The 18,768-nt window shown below is 41.6% G+C and overlaps 1 protein-coding gene across 2 annotated transcripts in view; it reads left to right on the top strand.

Annotated features, from left to right (window-relative positions):
• Window positions 1-18,768, top strand: part of pcdh17 (protocadherin 17) — a 56,493-nt gene that overhangs the window by 1,321 nt on the left and 36,404 nt on the right. For both annotated transcript variants that reach the window (XM_061035760.1, XM_061035751.1), the window contains exon 2: window positions 666-3,466. In XM_061035760.1, the coding sequence (XP_060891743.1) occupies window positions 971-3,466 (2,496 nt within the window). In that variant the 5' untranslated portion in view covers window positions 666-970. The remainder of the gene's footprint in view (window positions 1-665; window positions 3,467-18,768) is intronic.

The following is an 18,768-nucleotide window of genomic DNA, read 5'->3' as shown; positions in this document are numbered from 1 at the left end:
AGCTTATCCCAAAGACCGTTGAATCTTGCAGAGCGAAAGAGAGAGAGAGGGAGAGAGGCAGCGAGTGCATCAGTGGAGAGAATTACACGGCTGTGCCGAGATGTTGGCAGCTCATTTCCGAATTTTTAGAAGGCTCATTGTGAATATCCGGATTATGCGGATTTGTTAATGCGTGTAAGAGGCTCATTTTATACACACTTATTTAAATAGCCACCACAATAGGCCATCTTCAATTGTACGCCGGCAGTGTTACCATAATATTAAACTTGCTCCATTACAGTTTCATCAACATTCTCATATTGTGTGAATGGACCATTATCGCACCAGGGTCAGGTCGTGCGTTGCACATTGGAGATACATTAAAAACTGCATTCTGAACCTTGTGCCTTTAAAATCGCACGTAGTAAATACACGGCAAGAGGAATCATTATATCCATGTGTATCAGGGCTGTGCCAAGTGTCTTCCCAAGGTTAACTAATTGACAAGCTTCCCCCATAATTGTGGAGATGAATTACACATGAGCCCTGTTTCATTTTGGCTCAGCGGTAGATCTGATGTCTTACTGGCAGAAAGGCTTGTATGCAGCTAAGTCTATTTTTATTAAGGTGACTAATTGACACAGACATTGTGATAAATAAATCTTTTTTTTCTGTTTCTTTCTTAGGTGGTACGAGTGAGCACTTAACAATGACGATTCTGTTTGGGGACTGGATCGCAATTATTGCTCAGATGAGCCTGGGCGCTCAGCTGAATATAAATTAGGTGTTCAGCTCCACAGATTGCTGGAAGAGGCAGAGGAAGAGGGAGACAGAGCAAAGACAATCCACAAAGACAAATGCCAAGGCCTCACATGATGAACAGAACTCTTTCTTTGATCCTGAATAATAGAAATACCAAATTTGAAGAAAATATCAACAGGTCAAGGGAGGAATAAACAGGACACATAAAAGCAACTTTTACAGAGTGGGGATGTATCTTTCTATTTTCTTTTTCCTACTCTTATGGGCTCAAGCCCTGACATTGAAAAACTTGAATTACTCTGTCCCGGAGGAACAGGGTCCGGGGACAGTGATTGGGAACATTGCCAAAGATGCCAGACTTGGACTGGAACAGGTTGGGCAGGCAGGACAGGGTAAAAAAGCCAACTTCAGGGTGCTGGAAAACTCGGCTCCGCATCTCATTGACGTAGACCCCCAGAGCGGACTGTTGTACACAAAGCAGCGCATCGACAGGGAAACCTTGTGTAAGAGAAACCCCAAGTGCCAGCTGTCCATGGAGGTGTTTGCCAATGACAAGGAGATATGCATGATCAAAATAGATATTCAGGACATTAATGACAACTCACCAACTTTCCCCTCGGATCAGATTGATATTGACATTTCTGAAAATGCAGTGCCAGGGACACGCTTTCCCCTGACCAGTGCGCATGACCCAGATGCAGGAGAAAACGGCCTGAAAACGTATCAAATAACACGCGATGACTACAATCTCTTCTCCTTGGAGGTAAAATCCCGTGGTGACGGGACCAAATTCCCAGAATTAGTTATTCAAAGACCATTGGACCGAGAAGAACGAAGCCATCACACCCTAATTTTGTCAGCCACTGATGGAGGGGAATATCCTAGGTCAGGTACCATGCAGATAAATGTCAAAGTTATTGATTCCAATGATAACAGCCCTGTGTTTGATCAGCCCTCATATGTTGTAGAAATCCCTGAAAATTCCGCTCCTGGTAAAGTCCTGATTGATTTAAACGCTACAGATCCTGATGAGGGAAACAATGGACAAGTAGTTTATTCTTTTAGTGGCTATGCCCCAGAGAGAATCAGGGAGCTCTTCTCCATAGATTCAAGGACAGGGGTCATTAAGATTCAGGGCGAAATTGACTATGAAGAGAGCCCAGTTATTGAGATTGACGTCCAGGCAAAGGATCTGGGTCCCAATCCAATCCCAGGCCATTGTAAAGTCACTGTTAAAGTGCTTGACAGGAATGATAACTGGCCATCTATAAGCTTTGTGTCAGTGAGACAGGGAGCCATCAGCGAGGCAGCACCTCCAGGCACTGTCATTGCTCTGGTCCGTGTCACAGACAAGGACTCAGGCAGGAATGGGCAGCTTCAGTGCAGAGTGTTGGGTAATGTCCCCTTTAAACTTGAGGAGAACTATGTTAACTTCTATACAGTGGTGACAGACAGACCCTTAGACAGAGAGGCACAGGATGAGTACAACGTCACCATTGTGGCCAAAGACAATGGAATTCCTCCTCTCAATTCCACAAAATCCTTCACAGTAAAGATCCTCGATGAGAATGATAACGTTCCTCGCTTTACCAAGTCAGTTTATCTTCTTCAGATTCCTGAGAACAACATTCCTGGGGAGTATCTAGGTTCAGTTCTGGCACATGATCCTGACCTTGGCCAGAACGGCACAGTGTACTACAGCATAGTTAACTCCAACGTGAGTGGGGGTGATGTCAACACCTATGTAAATGTTAACGCTGCAAATGGAGCCATCTATGCCGTGAGATCTTTCAACTACGAGCAAATAAAGTATTTCGACTTCAAGGTTCTTGCTAAAGATAACGGATCTCCACACCTGGAGAGCAATGCTACAGTGCGCATCAGTGTTCTAGATGTCAATGACAACATCCCTGTCATCGTTCTGCCGCTACTCCTGAATGACACAGCTGAAATCCATGTGCCCCGCAATGTTGGAGTTGGCTACATTCTCACCACAGTGAGGGCGGTTGATAATGACTATGGAGAGAGTGGGAGGCTCACCTATGAGATCTCGGATGGCAATGAGGAGCATCTCTTTGAGATTGATCCAGTGACGGGGGAAGTGCGCACAGCCCACCCATTCTGGGATGATGTGAACCCGATTGTGGAGTTGATCATCCGAGTGTCAGACCACGGCAAGCCAACTCTCACCGCTGCCGCCAGGCTCATAATAAAGGCCTCAGATGGACGTCCTCCTGATGGACTGCCGCGCACAAAGGACAATCAGAACTGGGACATGTCCCTTCCTCTTATTGTAACTCTCAGTATCATATCAATCATGCTTCTGGCTGCCATGGTGACCATAGCAATCAAGTGCAAGCAGGAAAACAAGGAGATCCGAACGTATAATTGTCGCATTGCAGAGTACTCGCACCCTCAGCTGGGAAAAGGAAAGAAGAAGAAGATTAACAAGAACGACATCATGCTGGTGCAGAGCGAGGTGGAGGAGCGGGATGCCATGAATGTGATGAATGTGGTAAGCAGCCCTTCCTTGGCCACCTCTCCCATGTACTTTGACTACCAGACACGCCTGCCACTCAGCTCACCAAGGTCAGAGGTCATGTACCTCAAGCCCACTGCCAATAACCTCAGCGTGCCCCAAGGCCACGTGGGATGCCACACCAGCTTCACAGGCCCAGTCACCAGCACTACAGACACACCTACTAACCGCATGTCCATCATACAGGTAAGAGAAATTGCACTTTTCTCCTTCACTGTATTGCCACCATTTTCACATCACAACACTGAGAGCTCCCATTTCCTATATCAACCCCCCCCCCCCGCCCTTGTTTTGTAAAATAAAAGAAAGAGAAGATAAGGACAGGCAGAAGCAGAGAGGCCCAGGAGCACAGAGAGAAAGGAGGGGAGGGAGGGAGAGAGGGAGGGAGGGAGAGAGGGAGGGAGGGCTGAGCATTAGAAGGATTAAACAGTCATTCCAGTATTCTCATAGAACAGAGCCACTGACATCAACACAAATCAGTTGTGCTTGAAATATGTCACGGTAGGCTTTTGAAATCCGTTTTCATGTAGAATTTTTTCATTAATCACTCTATCACTGTCATTTCCTTCCCGTGGAATAAAAGGTTTAGACTGTGGCTGCGAGTTACATTATGAGCAGGTGTGACTTTTTTTCATCACCAATTCCTTTTGAACTATCCAATTATCCCACAGATATTTGCATATCCATATCCAATGACAGTGTTTTTTTTTTTTTTTTTTTTAAATGTACCGACTAAAACATTTTTATCAATCATCTGGATCAGTTATACAGTCACATAATGTACTCAAACAGTGACAGATCCCTCTTTGCCCTTTCAAGCAGTCCTCATGACTGTGACATCCGACATGAAAATCTATAGCTACTCGCGGTTGATTCTAGCGATTTTAATTCCTAGAGATTAGCACGTTGTACTTATTTTCACAGCTACTTTAGACGTCTTTGTGTTGAGTACTTTGGTGTATAAGCCTCTAACCTGATAACTTCTCTATGTCTTTGGCCTTAAGCCCATTAAAAGTCTGTCGTGTCAGACGAGGATTAAGCCTCCTTCAGACAGCAGTATGTAACAGTGGGGATAACGACCAGTTGTAGCCAAAAGAATCCTCTGTCTGATGTTTACCTTTCATGGTCCTAATATAATTTGATAGGGACGAATAAAGACTATTCAGTTACCTTCAGCATTCATTTTGTCTTTGGCAGGCAAAAGTAGAGAAAGTCATTTTTTTGTTCACTGCTACATCGTGATGCACTTGAACAACTGGCCTCTTGATTAGGCTCTCCACTGTCTTTTCAGTCCCGACTATTTGCTCTGGACATAGATGTGACGATGACTGTGATCTGATGTGACGTGTTCCCACCAGGGAGGAAGGCCACTGTCTGTTGTTCCCACTCTCAGTCCCAGCCTTGCTTCTATTATGAGCCAGCTGCATAGGGCAAGGGTCAGCACAAAGAGAGTTAAGGTTTCCTAATCAGAGAGAGAGAAATAATTGCGGACCCATTCCGCGGTCTGTTTCCCTGCTAATGTAGTGATGATGAATTAGACTGTGCTGGGCTGTTGCACGCCCATTTTGTGCACTTACTTTTCTCCCTCCCATCAGACTTTCAAAGGGAAAACAAGCGAGAGCAGCAACAACACATTCCTTAGTGTGTTGTTTACAGAGGGTCCCCTAGACGCATCAGGCGTGCAGGGTGCTGTATTGTATTATTCAACGGAAACCTGTGTAGAGGGAGATGGCCTAAGGCATTAAGTTTCTTCAGAAGCTGTACAGAAGCGTATAATGTTCCTCCCTCCTCTCCGCTTCTGCCTCATCTCTCCGACTGTGTGGACAGTAAGTAACCTGAGTCAGAGGAGAGTGGCTATGGGAAAAATGTCAGGAAACAAAGACAGAATTCCCCTTCCATCGATCCCAAGGCCTCTCAACCCATCTGTCACTACAGTGCCATGGGAGGAGAGGCTAAACAGGAAAAATAAATAAAGATATGGATAAAACGTGAGAGTATACCCGCCTGCTCAGTCAGTTTCACAAGGGCACCTTTAGTAGTGCTGTCTGCATCTGAACCTACTGTAGCTTCCTGTAACTCCCAGTATCTCTCCACAGTGCTGCTGGCCTCTAATGATGTTTTATAGTGGTGCACTGGCAGACAGGCTAGGTTTGGTCTCTTGCTGGGAGAGGGGAATAATATGAACATATCAGCAGGGCTCTGTTGGCCTTATCATTGTCACCACCGTGCCAGCGCCTGGCCTTGTGGAGAGCTTCATTTCATTTCTAAAGAGAATTCCTGGGATGAGGAGATGGATGATACGTAATGATGCCTAATTCCGCTTAAGGCGTTGAAGGGAATTACTTAGTGTGGAATCAAGGTTAAAACCAATCTGCTGCAAAATTCCTCAATGCTCAGGAAGAAGGGATTTCAGTAATTCACTCCTAGGAGTGAGCCTGCGCCCACTTGGTCTTGAATATGTTTTAGGATTCTGGCCCACATAATGTTTAGCTCCAGCAGCTGTACCAGGCTCTGTGGCCCACTGACTGATAAATAAGTGTCTCTGTGACTACTTCTTCCTCCGAGCTGCCCTCATTGTTACCAAACATGCAAAGACTCCTGTGTCATTACTTTTAATTGGCCCATAATTTATCATATTGATTTGTTTTGATAAGTTTTTGAGTGTTGTGATTTGATTCACCATGAAACTCTAATTAAAAAGAATCCTGTCTCGCTGGGAGAGCATCCATGTTAATAAGGTGCAGGTGGTACTGAGGCAAAAGGGGGGAGTCTGAAGGCGAGAAAGGCTGCCTTTAGGTGGCGACATTCTGCCTTGTGTCTGGTGTCATTGGAATGAGGGTGTCAAGGAGAAAGGGGGCTCCTGCCTATGCTGACTTGACATTGTCACTCGTCTTTTGTTAAGGAGGCCCCCGACTGCTCTAATGGAAAATGCCACACATGAATACGTCATACACACATGATATATCATATTTTCTCTTGAATTGCTTGCCTGACAGTATTTTGTTGGGAATGTTTTGAATGACAATGATTTCATTTCCCAAGCAGACACTGAATCGGTGATATTATAAATTGCCTTGAAGTTTTACTGCATACAAAGTGTATTAGGTTCCTCGTAACAATTCATACAATAATAATAAATCAAGGTCTTTGAATAAATTCAAGCAATGACTGGCAGAAGAATGCTGTAAAGAGCAGAATGGATGTGTGTCTGTGATCATTTAAGCAGCGTGGATGAAATATAGGCGGTGCATTGTTCTCTACCTTGATCTGTTTAGGTTGCGCATATGCATTCAAACAATGTACTTGAAGCAGATGTTGAAAGTGAATGCTTCCAGGAATGGTCTTACTCTGCATAATTTAGAGAGACTGTGTGTGTGTGTGTGTGTGTGTGTGTGGGGGGGGGGTGTAACGTCATTGTGTATTCCAGGCATGTGATTTAAGCCTTTAGCTGGCAGGCTCCGTGACAGAGCCCCTCTCCTTTTATGAGCGGGACAATCTTGCATTTGTCCGAACCTTGAAACACCCTTCCTCCAAGAAATGCACATACACATACAAATACACACAGACACTAGTGCTCACAAACACGGGGATGCACATGTAACCAGGCTTTGGCTGTTTTTTAAGGATCCTTGCGTTAAAAAAAAAAAGTCTTATCAAAGCCTCGGCTGTATATTGTATTGAAATTGCTCCCACACTTCAGTGGCCACCGAGGCAATGAATTGAAAAGCGCTCTTTATTTCATTTCTCTCCCTCTCCCTTCATCTTTAGATAACTGCTTTCCTCTGGAGCTTTCTATATGGAATGAACCTGTATGCACCCTGTATGTCCCTTTCCAGACAGGACTGAGCAGCTCAGCAGCACAAACATGCTTTTTTTTTTTGGGGGGGGGGGGGGGGGGGGGGGAATTGGGGGACAGTTCAAGAAGTCATTTGTAATTTGTATATTTTTGGTCCCCGAGGTTGAGCTCTTCTGGGCCACTCATCCAGATTTGTTTTATTTGAGCTTGCCAGTGCATAAAAAAAAAAATAATAATCATCAGCTCCCCTTAGGGTGTATCTTCATATTTCCTCAAATAAACCTGCTGCTACTGTACATAACACTACACGCTGGAATTCTGAATTATTAATAGGCAGTTTTATTTTTTCTTCATCTCCCTCAAGCTCATATGATAGATACAAGTAGGAGGAAGTGCAGCCAGACCAAAGAATGTTGCTCTGGGAAAAGATAACAGTAAATTATCTTATCTCCACATAACCAAAAAATACAAATTGTTGTCATTGAATATATGGTTTATTAGCTGGCTGTTTTCTGTTTGCAGAGGTGCTTGTTGCACTACAAATCCATCAGCGTGTCTCGTAGCTGTTGCAGAAGTGTAACGCACTGCACGAAAACAGCAGCTATATTTGCATCCTATGTCATTAATAAATCATAGCGTTTAACAAATCAGAAGGAAAGTGGAAGATGTCACGATAAACATTCGAGATCTATGACTACATATTTGTTATGGGGATGGGGGGTGGGGGGTTCCACTGGTTCAGTGGAAAACAGAAGCTTTTATTTTCTGATGCAAGCAGAATTTGAGCATTCATTTACTTTTTGATTCTGATTGAAGAAAAAAAAAAGGAAGCAAGTGAGAAAGTGGAGAGATAAGTGAAGCAATCTCTCAGCGGGTAATTTTGTTTCCAAGTTTGTTGGATATACAGAAAATCTGTTCTAGTAGTTATTAACACAACCATAACTTATCTTTTTTTTCCTTTCATGCTTTCATGTTTACTTGAACCACTATATCCAAGAAAAACTTTGAAATACGCAGACTTAAAATTCTTCAGAGACTTACACAACTAATAGTTCATTTGGCGATAGTACCCAGAAGTTTTGTTTAAGATGTGAGCAAGCTGTGGAAGCGGATGTTTTATTTATTGCAAGTTCTTAAAATTCCAAGTAACCCCGCTAAATAATTGAATATAAATGACATAAAAGTAGGGCCATAACTCTGTCTACCACTAGACACCGTTTCCTCCTGTAACTTTAGAAAAACTCCAGTAGGATTTAACTGTCGACAGAAATAGAGTGCTATAAATAGATGAAGTGATTGGCAACAATGAATATGCTCACAATATTGGGTTTGTTGGTCAGCTACTAGGAATCCTTTCAGCCAGCTGCTGTGCATTCATGTGGACACAGAATGTTTGGGAGCTGCATAATTGAATAATTCTAACCGACCTCCTGACCTGGCAATGCAAGGCAACAAAGGAATTTTCTCTTCTTTTTTTTGTCCAAGTGTAGAGAAAGAGAGACAGGATATGAGAACACAAGTTGACCTCTGTGGAAGCCAAATAGACCGTACACATTAAACCAATTTGCTTGGTCCAACAGGAAGCAGTGTACTGGAGATGGCACGGGCATGATAAGAGGACTGTGGATTGTCAGGAGACATTCACACTGGAGTTATTGTTTGTGCATGTGTTTTTGATAGAGGGGATGTGCATGATCAGGACCTAATAGAGTAAATCTGTACACTCAAGTATAAATAATATACTTTGTTGAGAAGTGTTGTTGTTTTGCTTGGTTTACCTTCCAAGTGTCCAAGTAGCATCTTAAGTGACTTCAGATCAAGTCAGACAATGAATAGTGATGTTCCAATACCATGTTTGCACCCAAATACATATTCACCTGCTTGATTATTTACTGATACAGATGATGCTCGGAGAACATAGCTGTTAAAAAATAAATATATGATAATAAGAGATAAACTCTAACCCTGATGTGATCGATTGCTATCGTTTTTGCATGGCATGGCTTAGTACAAGTATGGAATCAGACCTGTAAACAAGTTGAGCACCTAGAAACAAGATGAGCTAATGTTCGCTAAAGCTTGGCTTGCAACCTCTCCTGACATTGGAGAAGCAAACACCTTTGAGACAAGGTACTGCTGTATGTTGTATATCTTTACAGCATTTTTTTTGTTTTTGCATGAAACCGCGTCTTGTTCTCCTGACCCTGAGCTAGAAATTGCATCTTGCCAATATCTATGTTGCATTGTAAGAGAAAGCATGCACCAGATCGATCTATGAATTAACCAAAACGTGCTGCGTTTTGGCTGTGATATAAATATTGGAATTTAGCTTTGCTATAGAAGAACAAGAAGAGATCTGTGCACGCACTCGCTAGAATTTGAAACATATACCTTGTTGCTGCTGAAATTGTGCTTGAATTACTCAGGCACTAGGGGCCAACCTGGCATCAACAGAGGTCACAAAAAGAAGAAAACAAAACATAACCTTCACAGTGGAGGAATATAAGATTTGTATCTTTGTGTGCGTGTAGGTATGTGCACACACGGACCTGAGCTACCACCAGCTGTGCTCAGAAGCACAGGTCTTGCTGGTTCTCTCAGATTGGAATGGGCTCCCCCCGTAGTGGCCGCCTGCCCCCCCCAGGGCTCTTAGATCCCTCCTGGGGTCATTAGACTTTAACGCTCTGAGCAGCAGGGTGCTGGAGCTACAGCCGTAGATGAGTGTATATTGGAGTGACCTCACGGTAATGTGCGCTGAGATGTGCATCGCACAGAAGGCTACACAGGCGTACACGGCGTGGAGATGTATGCTTTGAACTGGCAGCAGCTGGGTCTCCTTGCTGTAAATCAAACTCTTTCAAAGTCAAACAAAGTGGAACCCGTTCCGCTGAATCTTGGCACGTGTCCAATTCCGAGAGAGCTTTTTATTTCTGCCACATCCTCCCTCACTTTGCCCCCTAGGCATGTGCTGTAGAAACAACACGCAGCTCAAAGAATGAGTTATGTGAATCTGTTCTCACCTTCTATCTCATTAGTCTAAGAGAAATGATTTATCCCTTTCTCCCCTGGATCTCTCTTTCCTTGTCCTTGCCTTCTTCAGTTCAGCACTTCTTCAGCCTCATCAGTAATGTGATGAATTGATTGGAGGGATATACCATGAACACCATCTCATTTGCTTTAATTTCACCTAACTACATGTCAAAACAAGCTGCTATGAAGCGCCCTCTTCTCCTTTACACAGCCACTGGAACACATTTCAGTCACTCATTCCAGCAACAACAATTTTGCCTTGCAATTTGAGGAGTCTTTTCCCAAACTGTGTAATCCTGCCAGTGTATTGTTTGCATGTTTGTGTGTGTCTCTAAGAAGATCCGACACTCTAATAGGAGAGATCCAACAGTTTCCTCTGCTCCTGCTTATATCTGTGACACAGTTTGAAATCTGACTCCCATTTCTAAAGCCCTGTGTGTGTCTCGGGGGAATTGACAGCCGCTGTGTTTTGTGGAAACACAGGCAAAATGAGTCGGTCCTCTCATGTTATTGCCTAAACAAAAGGTCCACTAAGTGGTGTGCAAAACAAGATTTGCCCCACACGTTTGACTGTGTCTGCTTTTCAGGCTAGCAGTGGCTATGCTGAGTACTAATGGCGTATCGAAAAATTGTGTATTTGGCCGGTTACATCTGCTTCCATTGTATGCCACAGATGTACTCAATTGGCCCCTCACTGGGTTTGTGTCTTAGAGAGAGAAATCTTTTTGGGGCCTTTTAGCATTCAGATCAATTGCTGTTTTGCTGCGTTTCTCATTGATTTTTCCTCTGTTTTGTACTGAAATACTGTATTTCATTATCTATCGCTCTGAGCATTGCTTAGTAAAAAAAATCAAATAAAAAAATCAAATTTGTGCTCCTTCTCTCCCTCTCTCGCTCTCCCATCCTTTTCGGATCCCCCTTTCTTTCTCTCTGCTCTTGTCATCTCAGATAAGCGTTGCAATTGCTCATGTTACTGACGACTCAAGCCAAATTCATAATGATGAGATTATCTTGTCAACAGTACAGAGTGTATATGTCAGCCGTATTGATCTCCACACAGTCTTAATAAATGAAGTACCACGATGGAAGCGTTGGCTCAATGATAACTCCGAACACATCTTTGCTATTTATACACTCTCAACGCTGCTGAGATGATGAATGGAACTTGTGTATCATGCCCTTCTCTTTTCCCTTTCCCTCTCCTCTCTCCACTTCTCCACTCCTTTACTTCCAGATTGATGGGGTAAAACAACCCCCTCTCTCTCTCCCCACACACATTGTTTGAAATACGTCCTCTTTGAGGTCACGCTGACATGCTGAGTCGATGTACTCCCAGGTGGAGAGACATGGGTGCTGCTGTGGGAGGAACCAATCAGATAGACTACAGGGGGAGGGAGAGAAGAAAAAAATAAAAATTCTTGGCAGTGCCAGAGCTCGGGCGTGTGTGCCTTTAAACGACTGAGGTTTCAAGGGGAAGTTATCTGTGTATTTGAAGAGAAGGTCAGCAGGGTTTAGAGCTCGAGATTATGTGCGATTGTTTCTTCTGTGGACTAGCTGATTAATGCTAAAGCTGGCCTGACAGATTCTTAATGCACAATAGATGCACTTGAAAGAGTCTGAGAGGAAGTGGCGTCCAGCGCTTTGACAACAGAGCATTATGCTAAAGCCTTGCCTGTCAGATTTTACCCAGGTGCATGGACAGCATCCTTCCTATCTTCCTTTCCTCAGCCCCTCCTCCTCCGCTCGAAATCCTCTGACCCAATACATATACAGTAGATAGGTCACCTTGAAGTGAAATTAGACATAGTCTATCTGCTCTGCATGTGTGGGCAGAGAGAGAGAGATAGAGGGAGAGAGCGCAAGGGAGAACGCAGGTGTGTGTGTGTGTGTGTGTGTGTGTATTGTGAACTTGTTTATGTATTGATATTAGACATGTGTGCATGCATTTTGTGAGTCTGTTTGTGTGTTTTCTTTTTATCTGCGTCTGGCCTCTGCTCCGGGCTTTGGGGAAATATCTACGATCCTTTCATCCATGGAGCAGCTCTTCCTACATCAATTCAAATGGAATAATTTTGTTCTCTAATGTTTTTTTATTCCAGAGCTTTCAGCCTCTGTCTTGTTAACTCGCACACTAGGCCACATTTAGTGGACGGTTTGTTCTGAAAGTAAATGATAAAATTCTTGTTTCTTTAGTCAGATGTGATACTAATACTGCATTATATGTCTTTATAATAATATTAGTTTGAGGCATAGTAAACGTGTGCTTTTATAATTATTTCATTATAGTCAATAGAATTCTTTAAAGTAAATTCTTTACTCTGTACTGACTGGTTTGATTCTCACTCCCTGTTAACACATATTAAATCACTGAAGGGTACTGATGTGGTTTAGATTATTATATTATTGCTTCTTTGTTTTGCAGTTTTGAGGTCACAATTTCAGTAGGCGTATAATCGGTTGTATAAATGTCTGCATCCGAATAGGGAAATTATAGTACTTTATGTGCTTTTCTTAAACTCAATTTAGAACAAAAGCATAATTTTATTTATTTATTGACAGTTAAATGAGAGATTGATACCACATTCACCACTCCGGAAAATCGGTCATCGGTCAGCAAAGCTTAGCATAAAAATCTTAAACAGGCAGAAACAGGTTGCCTATAGCTTTGTCCAGCATTAACAAAATCCCTTTCACAAAATATCTCGAAGATCATCATCACTTGTTCTATTGTGTTTTGTTGGTTTTCTTTTCTTAGCAGAGATTTTGTGAAATATTATTTTTAACAAATCATGGAAGTTCTCATGTCTAGCGGCCACCTTGGGATTCATGTGCAATGAGAAGACACTAGAAAAGCATTCATGATGATGTCATCTCTGCTCACTGAGAAATGAAAGCAAACACGTCTATTTACAAATCTTCATACAGTTATGGTTTTAATTGTTTGTAGGCTTCTTGCTCAATCAGTGTCGTCCACCTGTGCTTGTGCTTGTCCTTGTCCTTATGCGTGATTACATTCACGCATTCATGTCTTTAAATGTCTTTAAGCTGCATACCTCTGCAACAGCCTTGGATTTTTGGGCTGCGTTGGCTTTGGATTAATGAGGGTGAAGCAAGGTCAGTGCTGACTCAACACTTCAGTTAACGGCCAAGCTGTTGTAACTATTGATGAGCAAGTACAGAATGATTAGTGGCTTACCAAGATCACATTCTGCACCTTTTCCTCTTCCTTTCTTTTTTTTTTTTTTTACTGCTTTCCTCACCATTCCAACTGTGGGTAAATAATTTAACATAAACATTAGTCCTCTGTTTTCAATTCCCCTTTTCCCCTTTTCTCAAAAGCGGACATATTTTCCCTTCATCAATAATCATAAGAGTGAGCCCAGCTGTAAACCAACCAGACCAGCTGGTTAAAATGTGTCTACACAAAGTGTCTCAAGTAGTGAGGGAAAACAACACTACTATTTTTGGAATGCTGGCAAACTGCTGTGTTAGGGATTTTTTGTGTGTGTGTGTGTCAGACTAAACATCTGTACCAAAAGCAACATTTATCACTTACTCCAGGGGCTCAACTGCCACAGATGTGGATTGTGTTGATATGAGTACAAACAGCTTCTTGTGTCACCCCTCCTCTTCAGAGCAATGAAGTTTCGTCTGAGCTGGCTTCAGAGACGGCAGCCGAGACTGAGTTGGCTGCTGAATTGCCAGTATGTCGTATTTTTGAAAGATAATGCTGGTAGGAGCTGCAGACGTATACTGAAGCAATACTGAAGAAGATAATTGCAAATATAGCACGGGGAAAGATTAGAATCATAAGTAGTTCTTGCCCTTTTCTGCATACCATCAAGGTGTTTTTCTTCTTTTTCTTTAAAGCACTGATGGGGTGACAACCTTTTCCAGTCCGACTCTCTTTGTCTTGTGCATTCAGATTTAATGATTTTTTTTTAGTTCATGTCTAAATCTTATTTAATGAATTTTATGTCCAGTTGTCTTGACTGCCCACTACAGCAGACAGCCTCATTATATCGCACTGTACACAGATGCAACTGCACCTCTTAATAATGACTCAGGAATATCAGATATACACACTCAATTTCAGGCTCTAGTTTATTCACATATGACTATATCATTAAAGATACATACATTCTGTTTCCCATAGTGTCTCAGTGCTGGAAATGATGTTGTATAATACTTCCTACATATCAACAAATGATTCAAAGATATAATACTGGAGAATCTTAAGTTAATGTCAGATCATAAATGTATCATTTGCAGCTCAAAACTTCTCAGTCTGGTTGTAAATCCGGCAAAAGTTTCCACTGGTGACCCTTAAACTTGCGTTAGCCAATGTTTTTGGTACTTGGGGACATTGGCAAAGTGATGCTAATCAGGCCACAGAGACCACGTTTAGCTGCCAAACTATTGTATTCAGGAATACAACAGGAATACTCTGAAAAAATAGGCTTCTATTCAGTGTCAGGAAACTTGGTGAAACAATATTTTTTAATCAGTTTGGATAATTGTAGCGTATAACCACGAGATCATTTGCATTCTTTCCCCATCTGGGTGAAAATCTGTTCAATCTGCTCTTCCAAAGAGATTTTGTTGACAGGATCTTGTTAAAAATGGCAAACAATGAGTCTTTTTATTCTGTCACAAAGGTAGAGGGTCCATGACTGAAACTCTCATCCTGAATAAAATTAATTAATTAGTACAGTTGTATTGTAAAATGGGTCACTTGGTTTTGATCCACTTCCATTTAGGAAAAAAAAAAGATGTTGACAGTAGCTGCTTTAGCATCCAGCCTCCGTTGTGTGTTTCCAATGTAGCAGCTTATTGTAATCTTTCCCTGAGGGGATGTTGGTCAACATCACAACACTGTATGGGTAATATCTTTTTTTTTAGTTAGATAAGGATGATTCATTCAATAATAGCTTCATCATCCCATTAATAAATCAATTACATACATAGGCGTTAAAAAAAACCCTCATGATTATATTTTTTATGTAATTTGTGGGTAAAGAGATTATTCTGTATCACTGTATGCTGTATAACATTTCGAGCCATTTTGTGGATGCAGGATTTAGTTCGGCCCATCATTTCATTTTCCATGCATCATAAAATAGGCTAGACTGAAAGATCTCCAGCACCTGTAATGAAATATCTGTATGTTTATGACAGAGAGAGAGAGCGAGCGAGAGGAAGAAAAAAAAAGTTCAAGGATACACACTCTCAGGAGGTTTGTGTTTATTATTTTCTACGTGAGTTGATTCTCACGACTATAATGACGGGCTTAAGGATAGAGCCAAACTGCTTTGTTGACCATCTCTCAGACGCTGGATCTGTTTATCCCTCAGAGTTTATTTTTCCTGCTCTTAAAACGTAATTTAGTCTAAAAAAAAAGACTAAACGACAAACATCATTATGAAGAATGAATGGTTCGTACAAAAGCAGCTCTTATAAACATGAAAAAGAAAAAAGCACAGCGATGGACTCACAGCTGTTGCTCTTAAAGATATAAACACACCTCTACTCTGCTTGCACATATGGAAAACTATCTTCAAAATGAGACCAAAGAAGTCATTTGTAGACAGAAGAGAAAATTATATCCATTCTCACTCGGGCCCTTTCTCAAAAGGAATAATAAAGCAGCGGTAACCACACAGGTTGAAGGAAATCAGCTTTGAAGTTGTGTGTTTGTCTCATCTCTCTTGATGAAGTGATGCAGGCACGACCCCCTCAGCACCCTCCTTCTGCACTGTGCACCCCTTTTTTTCCCACTTTTCACCTGTTCAGGCTTTCAGCCCCCTGCTCGCGCTTTGTGGTCGGAAATAACAAGCCAACTCTTTGATTTCCATGCCATTTTCATCACTATGTGCATTAGTTTGTTCAGACTTAAAAAAAAAAAAAAAAAGGTTGAACCACTAAGACGTCTTTTTGCTTACCAATGAGCAACTAATAAGCATCTCTAATAACACTGTATGGTCAACCAAAATAACAGTCAAGCAATGTGAGTGGTCGCATATTAATTATGAATATTGTTTCTTTGCTGGTGAGCGGTGGATATGCAAGGGAGAGCTCATGGTGCTTATGCAACTGTATGTAAAAGCCTCCAAAGTGCTACTTAGCCCTATTTAATAAAGAACAAAAGCACTATTCCCCACCAAATGAGCACAAACAAAGAAGAAAAAAGTGAAAAGGGATGTAGTTCTGTCATGAATTATGAATTATGGCAAACCACAATTAACAGGATGAGACTAAAAGAGCTGGATCTTAGAGTCCCCCGGCTTCATAATAAAACATCAATTTGACAAAATGCCAGGCAGACTGCTATAAAAAAAGGAAACGGGACATAATATTTCAAGGATGTGGTGACTCTGACACATGCACATGTTGCCGACTGTATTCACCTTGAGTTCCAACAGATTTGTGGTACTAAAGTCAAGTTCGGCAACAATTAGAGAAAAGATGGAGAGGAGAGACTGTCAGTAAGCGAGATACTTTAAATGACTGATTTCTAGCCGGGACAAATAATCAATATCTCCTGAAACAGTCTGTGGTGATACGTTATCTCACCCTGACACTAATTTCACAGCTTGTTTCCCTTCTCAAGGAAGTATTTCCTGTCGATATTTCTGATATATTCAGAAATTGACATCTAGAGTTTAATGCCATTCATAAGCAGAGCTGATACCTTTTCACAACGCCAAAGAACGACGCACAAGTGTACATGCATCAAGTTAACGATTTTTTTTTTTTTACACACTGCATAATATCAAACAAACTCCAGGCGTAAGCCACACAGAGTGTCAGCTCAATCATTTATGTGACAGGTGTGGAAACTTACACAAACTTTATTGCACAAATCACCACAGTTTATGCAGCCGACTCACTGCAGCAAGCAATTCTGCACAAAGCCCTGCTGCAGGGGCTTATTTATCTTCCTGCCGGAGTCTGACTCGCAAAGAGCATAAAAGTCAGTCAAGACTGCAACTGGACGTCATACCTCCCAGATAACAAGCAACAGGAGATTATATCTTGTATCTCCATATTCGGATAATGATGGCTGTAACTCTATACAAAATTCAAAGTTGAATATGCACCATGCTTTCGCTGTCAGGGATCAGTATGCATTAGGCACAGTTTGGAAGACCTCAGCTCAGAATTTCTTTTAATATATATGTGGGAGAAAAAAACAACATCGGCCAAAAATCCTGCTGTAAAAAGAAAAAGAAAAAATTGATGGACTGTTAGATTTCAATCTGAAACTAGAGAAGAACTATGGGAGGCTAGAGGGGAAGATGTGTGGTACAGATGAATAAGCCAACAGGTTTGTAGCAGAACTCCCTCAACAGTGATTCTCTTTGCTGCAAAACTGATGTTTTTCGAGACCTATCCCTGCTTTGCTGGGGTTGCATGCTTGAATTCAGCTGTTCCTTGCATCATACATACGACTGTGCTTGTTCCACTGAGAAGTTCCGGTAAACAATTTATTTTAACCTTTAGCAGTAAACAAAATCATCAGTGCAGATTTTAAATGTACAAGTAAGTGGTTGTGTCTGGGTGTAGCTGACATTTGCCAAAGTTTTAACCAGCGTAAGAATAATACAGCGATCATTTCTCTTTTTGGCCTCTATAGGTAATCATGTAACAGTTGTTATATCAGATCCTGTTAGGGGAACTCTTTCTCGATCAAGGCGAGCGATTCATTTTAATAACCTTTAACAAGCTTGTGTTTGATAATGGTTAGTATTTCCAACAATTTGTGCTGAATTTGTTCATCATTTGTTTCTTGGTAAAAGTGACGGAACAGGCTGCGTTTTGGTTTTGCAACGTTATTGTCGTGACATTTCTATTTTTGAAGGCTTTTGTCTTTGTAAATGGTGTACAAATTGTGTTATAAACACAAACGATCACAAAAAAAACCCCAAATATAAATGCCACAGCTTCAGTCAAGTCTAACTGAATTAAAATAGTTATGATTGGTGGAAGATGAAAGAAGACATCTTTTCTTTAACTACATGAAAATATCTTTTTAGAGATTATCATTCATGATTATATCCAAGATATCAGCAAAGTGTCCATCCTGAACAAATACATCTCATTGTGTTGAAACCTATATCCAGTGTCCCCTGAATGACATAGGGTACACTTCCTAACTTGTCTGAAAGTCATTTGAAGCAGACCTTTAGTAAGTTATTTGGAAGATAGTGGGTATTTAGCAGGCAGTCGACTGTGACGGCTTTAAGTTCACTTAAGCCCCATGATTGATTGGTCTGTTATCTGCAGGAAGATGTATAGGAGCTGCTAATTAGATTTGATCACTTACAATTGCTCCTTGGCCACTGGGTAATCAATGTAGTCTAATTATTGTCTGCTTTCTCCGCCCCTTTTTTCTTACTTCCTTTATCGGCCTCTCACTTTGCTGTTTTGTTCTCCTCTTCCTCTGTTTTTTATCTTTTATTCCCTGTTTTTTTTTTTTTTTTGCTGCATCCCCCTCCACCACTGTGTTTTCTGTCCTCTGAGCTCCATTTCAATCTGTTTTATCCTTTTCCCCATTCTTCCCATTTGGCTGCTGCTGAGCTACATTGACAGTTTTCAAGCGGAATAAGCTACAGTTCCCTTGTTGGTAACGTCTCAAACACACACACACACACACACACAC

This window comes from Labrus mixtus, chromosome 1 (genome assembly GCF_963584025.1).
Source record: "Labrus mixtus chromosome 1, fLabMix1.1, whole genome shotgun sequence".
In the NCBI taxonomy this organism is placed as follows: Eukaryota; Metazoa; Chordata; class Actinopteri; order Labriformes; family Labridae; genus Labrus; species Labrus mixtus.
This window is presented reverse-complemented; position numbering and strand designations above follow the sequence as displayed.